Below are 10699 nucleotides of genomic sequence, written 5' to 3' on the forward strand. Positions count from 1 at the left end.
AATGAATTGATTTTGTCAGCATGAGTTATTACAGTTTCTTTGTATAAAATTTTAAAATACTGCAATATCGACGTAGAAAAAATCTTCGTCAATGCTGCACCAAATTTTCGTAGGGATATATACCGAGTTTAAAGTAAAGTTTTTTCTGAAAAAAATATTTACCAGGCCTAGTGCAGTAATGGTAGGAAATAGTTGTGGTAAGACAGTCCGTGAGTTAACTTCCTGCTGGCAAATGATATTTCAATATTTTCATTAACGAATATTCGCATTGAACGTTTCGTTTTCGTGCCGAGAGCACAATTTTTTTTTGTTTACGTGCCGATAGCACAATTTTCTCATATATTCATTATGGGACCAAAAAGTAAGCAATCGAAAATAACGCCCCACGGAATTTCCTTTGGCAAATATAGCAATACATTTTTTATGGCTGGCGAAACTTTCGTTAGAGGTGCATAACGGCCTATATAAATAAATAATTTAAGAGACCTTCCAATTAATAATAATTACTACAATTTTTGTTTTGTTTTTTTTTTTTTGTTAATAATTTATTTAAAATAAATTCGTGATTTCTGTTTTTTGTAGGCTAAAATACCTTCTTTGCGTAATTGACGGGTATAATTGGAATATCGATAATACAAAGCTCCCCGGGCCGATTGCGAACCGGAATGGGCAACAAAATAGGTATCCTAAAAATAAACGTCAACAAAATATAAAGTTCGTTGCAAATATTTTCGGGTTATTATCAGTAACTTACATATTTTTCATTGGGAAATAATTCCAATATTTGATGAGTCATATCATGAAATATTGCAGTGTATTTATCAACTCTTCTCTCAACGACTTCTCTAATAAGTAGATTAACCAAGCGTTTACGATTTTTTATATCCAGAAATTTATTATTATTATAAAATTCCAAAACTGTTTGACCATCCGAACTGCGTTTGAGAATATCAAGAACAATCTACCGATTAAGAATTTTAAAACAAAAAATAATAATATTTGAATATTTTGATATACAATATTTTCTTCAGACTTACAAATTTTTCTCCACATTGTGTTTTTGCCGATTTGCGTTGAGTACAGAGAGTTAACTTTTGAGGTGATTGGTTTAGAGTTTCATTATTATTCTCATCCTGCTGAGGTAAACCATTTTGGGAGCTATAGTCTATACACTGACCGTTTTGGGATGTAGAATTATCTAAAAGTGCATAATTATAGGAAAAGAAATAGATTTTTCTTAATCACTTAGTTATATATTATTAGTATCTTGTGTTCATATGTATATACACTCAAAGAAATTTATTAGTAGACACCATATTGCTAAAATACCAAGCTATACAAAACAATTTTTGGTTCTATATCAGGGATGGAAACTTCATTTTTTAAGAAAGTACAAAAAAGTAGTTTTTGAGCGAGAAATTACTTTGCACTAAATTTCAACAAAATTTTCATTGGAAGATTATTGTCAAGAGCTTTTAGACTGAATTTTAAAGAAAATAAAATTTTTGTTTGTCAACTCTTCAATTTTAAATATTTTTTTTGTAGTTTTATACCCGCTTACAAATACCACCGTAGTACTGTAATCACGGTTGCCACAGTTGTACTTAATGATACTTCAGAAATTATTTTTGAAAAAAATTTCTATAGAAATAAAATTTTTTACAAAACTTTCTATAGAAATATAATTTTGACAAAATTTTCTATAGGAATAAAATTTTGAAAAAATCTTCTATAGAAATAAAATTCTGACACAATTTTCTATAGAAATAAAATTTAGACAAAATTTTCTATAGAAATAAAATTTTGACAACATTCACAAATAAAATATTGAGTAAATTTTCTATAGAAATAATATTTTTACAAAATTTTCTATAGAAATAAAATTTTGACAAAATTTTCTATAGAAATAAAATTTTAACAAAATTTTCTATAGAAATAAAATGTTGACAAAATTTTTTATAGAAATAAATTTTTGAAAAAAAATTTTATAGAAATAAAATTCTGACACAATTTTTTAAAGAAATAACATTTTGACAAAATTTTCTATAGAAATAAAATTTGAACAAAATTTTCTATAGGAATAAAATTTTAACTAAATTTTCTACACCGAAAAAAAGTAAACTTTTTTATAGGAAGAACTAACATACTTCGCGCGAAAATTGAACTATTTTGTACTCCATGTTTTGAGATTTCCACGAAGTGTTCTTAAAACCAGAAAAATTTAGTACCATGTTGTACTTTTTAACTGTTGTTCTCGAAATTACTCCCTCTCATTGAAGAAAAATTAACAAAAGTAAATAAGAAAATTATTGGCGCCAAATCATGACCATTTTAACCATACAGTAGTTCATTCTTACTATTTTTGGGAATCGTACGAAAATTTTCATTTGTTTTAGTTAAAAATGAACTTATGTCTACGGTACGGTACTCGCGTTTAGTTCATAAAATGTTTGAGACATACTTAAAAAAAACGAAAATTTCATTGGACTGTGGAGAGTTTCGCAAAAAATAATAAAATTTAACTACAAACAAATAATTTTTTTGCAATAAAAATAAGTTAAATTTGGCGTTAATTTAACTACGGAAATTTTTTTCTGTGTATAGAAATAAAATTTTGACAAAATATTCTATAGAAATAAAATTTTGACAAAATATTCTATAGAAATAAAATTTTGATAAATCTTTCTATAGACATTTTCTATAGAAATAAAATGTTAACAAAAAATAAAATAAAATTTTGAAAATTTTTTCGAAAAGAAAAAATTTTGACAAAATTTTCTATAGCAATAAAATTCTGGCACAATTCTCTATAGAAATACAATTTTGGCTCAATTTTCAATAGAAATAAAATGCTGCCAAAATTTTCTATACAAATAAAATTCTGACACAATTCTCTATAGAAATACAATTTTCACAAAATTTTCTATAGAAATAAAATTTTGAAAAAATTTTCTATGAAAATAAAATTTTGGAAAAAATTCTATAGAAATAAAATTTTGAAAAAATTTCTATAGAAATAAAATTTTGACATAATATTCTATAGAAGTAAAATTTTGACGAAATTTTCTATAGAAATAAAATGTTGACAAAATTTTCTATAGAAATAAAATTCTGACACAATTTTCTATACACGCAAAAAAATAATTCTTTCCTCCCAAACGAAATTTTAGACAAGCAAAGTTCGTTTCTCATTTGCTTTTCGCTGTAAGGAAGTGTATTTGGAAGAAAAGTATATACTTTTTGTGATAAACGTTTATTCTTTTCCAGGATGTAAAAACAATTTCATAAAGACAAACTCAAAAAAAAAACATTGTTTTCTTCCTAATTGCATTTTCCCTCACATCTTTCTCACATCCACGAGGTTTTTTAATTCTTAACACCTTTTTCTTGTAATACCAACAATGTAGAAGAAATTATACGATTTTATAAGTTTTTAAATTTTTTTTACCTTTTGCCTGGACGGAGAATCGAACCGCGGACCATGCACTTTGTAAGCCAACACACAAACCACTGAGCTATGTACCTGTTATGGTCATCAATAGATAAATACCCATATAAGTTATATTTATATAGCATAGCTTGCGGCGCCCACGAACCGAATAAATAAAGTTTAGTTAACAGAAACAAACATTTAGTTTGGCACCGTGGAGCAGTGGTTGCTACGTCCGACTTGCATGCCAAGGGTCGTGGGCCAAAGTTTTTTTTTACATATATTCCAGATATGTTCGGAAGATTCCGAAAAAATGTTCAACATTACATTGTAGTATATTAAATTTTGAACTGTAAAATGTGTCTTATTAAAGACCTAAAGTGAGAAAAGAATAGCGTTTGATATAAACGAAATGGACTGTGTTGTTGTTTCAAAAATAACTTTTTTATTGAAAAAATAAAAATTTTGTAACAAACGAATTTTTTTGGTGATAAAAGTTTAAAATTTTCGAAGCAATTAAAAATACTCTAACAAAAGAAAAACGTTTTCGGTACACGTTTTCCAAACGTTTTTTTTCTTTGCGTGTAGAAATAAAATTTTGACACAAAATTTTGATAAATTGTTTATAGACATTTTCTGTGTAGAGAAATAAAATTTTGACAAAATATTCTATAGAAACAAAATTTTGATAAATCTTTCTATAGATATTTTCTATAGAAATAAAATGTTAACAAAAAATAAAATAAAATTTTGAAAATTTTTTCGAAAAGAGAAAATTGTGACAAAATTTTCTATAGCAATAAAATTCTGACACAATTCTCTATAGAAATACAATTTTGACTCAATTTTCAATAGAAATAAAATGCTGCCAACATTTTCTATAGAAATAAAATTCTGACACAATTCCCTATAGAAGTATAATTTTGACAAAATTTTCTATAGAAATAAAATTTTGAAAAAAATTTCTATAGAAATAAAATTTTGACATAATATTAGAATAGAAAGTGTTCGTGTGGAAGCGTAATATAGAAACACTATTGTACCATAAATCTGATATCGGCTCAAAAATGTCTACACAAAATGTACTAAATCATTCACAGGGGTACTACGGTATTGACCAGGGTGAAAAATAATTGAAAAAGATACTATAGTACTGCATTTTCCCATCCCTGTTCTATATTATAGTTATTTTATAATATTTTAGAAACTTAAAAGTTTACGAATTGTCGTTGGCTAGACCACGAAGTTAAAAATATAAGAGGTCAAGTTAAAAACTATAACAGTAAAAACGGACCGCAATTTGTAACAGAATTTTTTCAATGAGTGTATAGATTTGCCTACTAGAAATTTATTCAGTTTTTTTATTTGAGTTTTTCATAATTTTTTAAGTTATTTATATAAGCTCTTTTGGACAGAGCAGATAAGTAATTTCATCATGTTAACGAACTCACCTTTATTATTTGAATCAGTCGCTTCAAAATCTTCTGAATTACATTCTGTTTTTAATTCAATTTGATCCAAAAATGATTCATTGTCATCGAACGATGGTGTTGAAGTTCTACTATGGTAATTTTTATCATTGTAGTGTGCCTTACGCCAATCTTTTAACATTGCTCGAAATATTGTTCTTAATCCAATTTTTGGTATGAGTTCAGTAATTTCGTCATCGGTTAAATATAATAATGAACGAAGTGTTATATCATGATCTAAAAGCAAAATTCAACAAAAATTTTATATTTTCTCATATACTATCATATCAATTAGGTACATACCTCGGAATACATTTTGTAGTTCCATTAGATTCCATTTTTGTAACAGGTGAAAGGCTTCGGATAAACCTAGCCTCAGGAATTCTTGTTGGGGGGTGGATGATCGAGATTTGACTGCAATAGAAAGAAATAGTTTCTAATTAGTCGATTTGTATACGCAAAGAAATAAAGCTTTTGGGTTGGGTAACACTGAAAAAAGAACATACGGGTTTATAAGATTTCCTCCGAAACGAAATGTCAGAAAACCAAATTTCCCTTTCTCATAAATAATTTTATTTAAGAATATATAAACCTGAATTTATGACAAGCGATGAAACGATTGTCACTAGTAAGTTTTATTTGCTTCTAAAGAAAATTTATTTCCGATAAGAGAAAACATCGATTGTCTTAAATTTCGTTCCTCAAAAAAGAAAACTCTTCTTTCACTGTGGTATTAATTCCGAGAACATATTTGATTTTTTTCATGTATTCTACTTTTTTTCATCATGAGATATTAGAGTCCTTTAAAGTAGTCTTAACCACTATTTTTTAAAAACAAAGTCTTCAAAGACGAACTTTTATAATCACAAACATTTTTATTTTTTGGCGGTGAAAACTTTGTCAAAATTTTATTTCTATAGACAATTTTGCAAAAATGTTATTTCTATAGAAATTTTTGTCAAAATTTTATTTCTACAGAAAATTTTCACAAAACTTTATTTCTATAGAAAATTTTGTCAAAATTTTATTCCTATAGAAAATTTTGTCAAAATTTTATTTCTATAGAAAATTTCCTCAAAATTGTATTTCTATAGAATATTTTGTCAAATTTTTCTTCAAAATTGTATTTCTATAGAAAATTTTGTCAAAACTTTATTCCTATGGAAAATTTTGTCAAAATATTATTTCTATAGAAAATGTTGTCAAAATTTTATTTCTATAGAAAATTTTGTCAAAATTTTATTTCTATAGAAATGTTGTCAAAATTTTATTTCTATAGAAAATTTCCTCAAAATTGTATTTCTATAGAAAATTTTGTCAATTTTTTTCTCAAAATTGTATTTCTATAGAAAATTTTGCCAAAACTTTATTTCTATGGAAAATTTTGTCAAAATTTTATTTCTATAGAAAATGTTGTCAAAATTTTATTTCTATAAAGAATTTTGTCAAAATTTTATTGCTATAGAAAATTTTGTTAAAATTTTATTTCTATAGAGAATTTCCTCAAAATTGTATTTCTATAAAAAATTTGGTCTAAATTTTATTAAAATTTCTATAGAAAATTTTGTCAACATTTTATTTCTATAGAAAATTTTATCAAAATTTCATTTCTATAGAAAATTTTGTCAACATTTTATGTCTATTTTTTAATTTTATGTCTAATTTTATTTCTATAGAAAATTTTGTCAAAATTTTATTTCTATAGAAAATTTTGTCAAAATTTTATTTCTATAGAGAATTTCCTCAAAATTGTATTTCTATAAAAAATTTGTCAAACTTTTATTCAAATTTTATTTCTATAGAAAATTTTGTCAACATTTTATTTCTATAGAAAATTTTATCAAAATTTCATTTCTATAGAAAATTTTATCAAAATTTTATGTCTATAGAAAATTTTATCAAAATTTTAATTCTATGGAAAATTTTATCAAAATTTTAATTCTGTTGAAAATTTTGTCAACATTTTATTTCTATCGAAAATTTTATCAAAATTTTATTTCTATAGAAAATTTTGTCAACATTTTGTTCTACCGATCAAAATTTTATTTCTATAGAAAATTTTGTCAAAATTTTATATCTATCGAAAATTTTATCAAATTTTTATTTCTATCAAAAATTTTATTTCTATAGAAAATTTTGTCAAAACTTGATTTCTATGGAAAATTTGGCCAAAATTTTATTTTTATAGAAAATGTTGCCAAATTTTATCTATAGAAAATTTTATCAAAATTTTATGTCTATAGAAAATTTTGTCAAAATTTTATTTCTATAAAAAATATTGTCAAAATTTTATTTCTATAGAAAATTTGTCAAAATTTTGTTTCTATAGAAAATTTGTCAAAATTTTATTTCTATCGAAAATTTTGTCAAAATTTTGTTCTATCGAAAATTTTATCAACATTTTATTTCTATGGAAAATTTTATTTCTATTGAAAATTTTGTCAAAATTTTATTTCTTTTTTTTTACAATAAAGAAAAATACCAACTCGCGTTAAAAACTACTAATACAGTAAACGGATTATTTAGTAAAACCAAAACAAAAATTAAGAATGAAGACCACCACAACGTAGTATATAAGATAAAATGCAACGGTGACAAATCCAACTTATGCCAAAAGACATATATTTGTACAACAATGACAAAATTAAAAACAAGATTGTCTTCACATAAATCGGATTTAAAAACAACAGACAAGCCAATGGAACAAAAAACAGCACTTGCGGCCCACTGTACTTTGACTGGTCACAAACCTAACTTAAACGACGTAGAAATCCTAAGCAAGGAAAACAACTACAGACGAAGATACACTGAAAGAAAAGCATACCCGGTTCCAAAGATTTTGTCTTTACTTTAAAAAATTTGGTATTGATTCCGAGCCAAAGAAGCGGAGAATACAAGTAAGGATACTTTTAAGACACAATTCTCTTTTAAAATCGGGTTTTGTGTACTTGCTTCTAGGAAGCAAATTTTAATTTTTCGCTTTTTCAGCTTTTTTTCTTCATATGCTATCAAAGTCCTTTAAAAACAAGTTAACGACGACTTTATTTTCCAAATTAAGACTCGACTTCTAGTAGAAATTATGCTGTGTTTCAAGTAAAAAACGTCTTTAAAATAAAGTGTTCAAAAACATGTCCTATTTTTGAACGATTTTTTGCTTTGTAGTCAAGACAATTTCATTAAATTTAAAGATTTTTTCTAAATTATTAAAGTCAAGTTGACCTTAGCCCAAACATTTTTTCTTTCATGTTATGATATCAATTTTTAAATCAAATCACTTAATTATAAGGACAATACGACTTTATTGAAAAGTTTATCGACCTTTGGACAAGGAAAATAACTTTATTTTAGAGAAATGCGTCTTCTATGCTAAGCAAAATTTGCATTCGTATTTTAAAGACATGAAATCTTTGACCTCACGACAATATTTTTTTCAGTGTATACTCTGGAGATGTTACACATCATTAACACTCCAATTAATGAGAGAATAAATTATAAGAAAGATATTGAGAACTGCGCGAGAATATATCGCCATACGATACAAAAACACACGAGAAAATAATCACCACACTGAAAAAAATATTGTCGTGAGGTCAAAGATTTCATGTCTTTAAAATACGAATACAAATTTTGCTTAGCATAGAAGACGCATTTCTCTAAAATAAAGTTATTTTCCTTGTCCAAAAGTCGATAAACCTTTCAATGAAGTCGTATTGTCCTTATAATTAAGTGATTTGACTTAAAAATGGGTATCTTAACATGAAAGAAAAAATTTATAGGTTAAGGTCAACTTGCCTTTAATAATTCAGAAAAATTCTTTAAATTTAATGAAATTGTCCTTAAATGTGTTGTCTTTTTGCATCTTGACTACAAAGCAAAAAATCGTTCTAATATAGGACATGTTTTTCAAAACTTTATTTTAAAGAAGTTTTTTACTTCAAACATAGCATAATTTCTACTGGAAGTCGAGTCCTAATTTGGAAAATAAAGTTGCCGTTAACTCGTTTTTAAAGGACTTTGATAGCATATGAAGAAAAAAAAAAGCTGAGAAAGCGAAAAATTAAAATTTACTTCCTAGAAGCAAGTACACAAACCCTAAATTTAAAAGAGAATTGTGTCTTAAAAGTATCCTAACTTGTATTCTCCGCTTCTTTGGCTCGGAATCAATACCAAATTTTTTAAAGTAAAGACAAAATCTTTGGAACCGACAGCGAAGTAACTAGACAGCGGAGAAAATGTAAAGTACAATAGATAGTTTGATTTTATTTTGTGAATTTTGTAATTAATTTTTGTACAATTTTTTAATTTGTAGCCTTGAAAACGGTTCTGACGAAGTCAACCGAAATATCGGAAAATAAAAAAACAAGAAACCAACAATTTCAAGTTTAATTTATAGACCTATAGCCGAGATTATGAGATAAAAAATCATAATAATTAAAATAAAAAGGTCAACAATATCAACAACAAACACAAATTTTATTTCTATAGAAAATTTTGTGAAAATTTTATTTCTATAGATAATTTGTCCAAATTTTGTTTCTATCGAAAATTTTGTCAAAATTTTGTTTCTATCGAAAATTTTATAAAAATTTTATTTCTATAGAAAATTTTATACAAATTTTAATCCTATGGAAGATTTTATCAAAATTTTAATTCTATGGACAATTTTGTCAAAATTTTGTTTCTATCGAAAATTTTTTCAAAATTTTATTTCAATAGGCTAATTTTCTCAAAATTTTATTTCTATAGGCAAATTTTGTAAAATTTTTATTTCTATAGAAAATTTTGTCAAAATTTTGTTTCTATATAAAAATTTGTGTATATAGACCATAAAAGACAATATACTTCTTATGCTCTAATTAATTCTATGCTAATCTTAATTTGAAAGTATTTACCTGATTCGTGCATAGTAATCGTTATATGTATTTTCCTTTGATTAAATTTCCAATAAAAAAATACTAAACTACTAAATTTAAACACCTTGTCTGCTTTAGGTTATTATCTCAACTGATAGGTGTCTCGAAAAATATATACGGTTCTTGGTCACACTTTACACACTCCGTTTAATTTTACTAGACTTAGATTTTGTCGGAATAACATTGGACGTCACTTTGCTTATTAAGAGTATTTGAAAATTTGTTTGCATTGCCTGCGCTTAGTTGATGTTAGAGGTTGTTATTCAAACGTCAACTGTTTTACTTTACGACGTTCGCCTCGTTGTTATTGTTGTTGCTACATTTAGGACTGTTATTATCACACTTTAGATTATACTAAGGTGATAAGTGTTTAGCACTGTGTTTTCTTTTCTTTAGTTGGGTGTTTGTATATCTTGGATTTTCCGTATATTTTTTTGTGAAAAGTAAGAGTAAAAAAAAAAAACAAACGTAAATTGAGAATATTTGAATAAAGATACGAGTGTACTCAGAGCGTGAGAAGAGTTATTGAGAAAGGTGCGATGTCTTATCTTAATTCATATCATTTTAGAGCATTCTGACAGGGCATACTTCTGACTTTTTCCAAGGGCTGTGAACGGGTGACAGACGTATATCTTAACTATACAATTCTAAAAACTTTGGCAACTACACTAAAACAAAAAAACTTTACTTATATCCAACAAATTATAATTATAATTTGAAAAATATATAGGGAGAAAATCAATTTCAGGTGGCTGTCTATTGCATTCAGAAATAAAGTTATTTCTGATTAAATTCAACATTCAACCCTCCGATGGGTGATAAGGTCCCTGTGGACTTTTTGTTTTGAGATACAGAGTTATGAAATACCAATCAAAAATTTTCACAGA

The 10699-nt window shown here is 25.8% G+C and overlaps 1 protein-coding gene across 1 annotated transcript; it reads right to left on the reverse strand.

Annotated features, from left to right (window-relative positions):
• Positions 1-512: 512 nt before the first annotated feature.
• LOC142237935 (uncharacterized) lies at positions 513-10096 on the reverse strand. Its single transcript, XM_075309411.1, has 6 exons — positions 9792-10096; positions 5203-5313; positions 4882-5136; positions 1038-1198; positions 755-961; positions 513-686 (listed from the first exon to the last, which is right to left on the reverse strand). Exons 1-6 carry the CDS (start codon positions 9802-9804, stop codon positions 546-548), a joined length of 888 nt encoding a protein of 295 aa, XP_075165526.1. The 5' UTR covers positions 9805-10096; the 3' UTR covers positions 513-545.
• Between the last annotated feature and the right edge of the window lie 603 nt (positions 10097-10699).

This window comes from Haematobia irritans, chromosome 1, assembly GCF_050003625.1.
Source record: "Haematobia irritans isolate KBUSLIRL chromosome 1, ASM5000362v1, whole genome shotgun sequence".
Classification (NCBI taxonomy): domain Eukaryota; kingdom Metazoa; phylum Arthropoda; class Insecta; order Diptera; family Muscidae; genus Haematobia; species Haematobia irritans.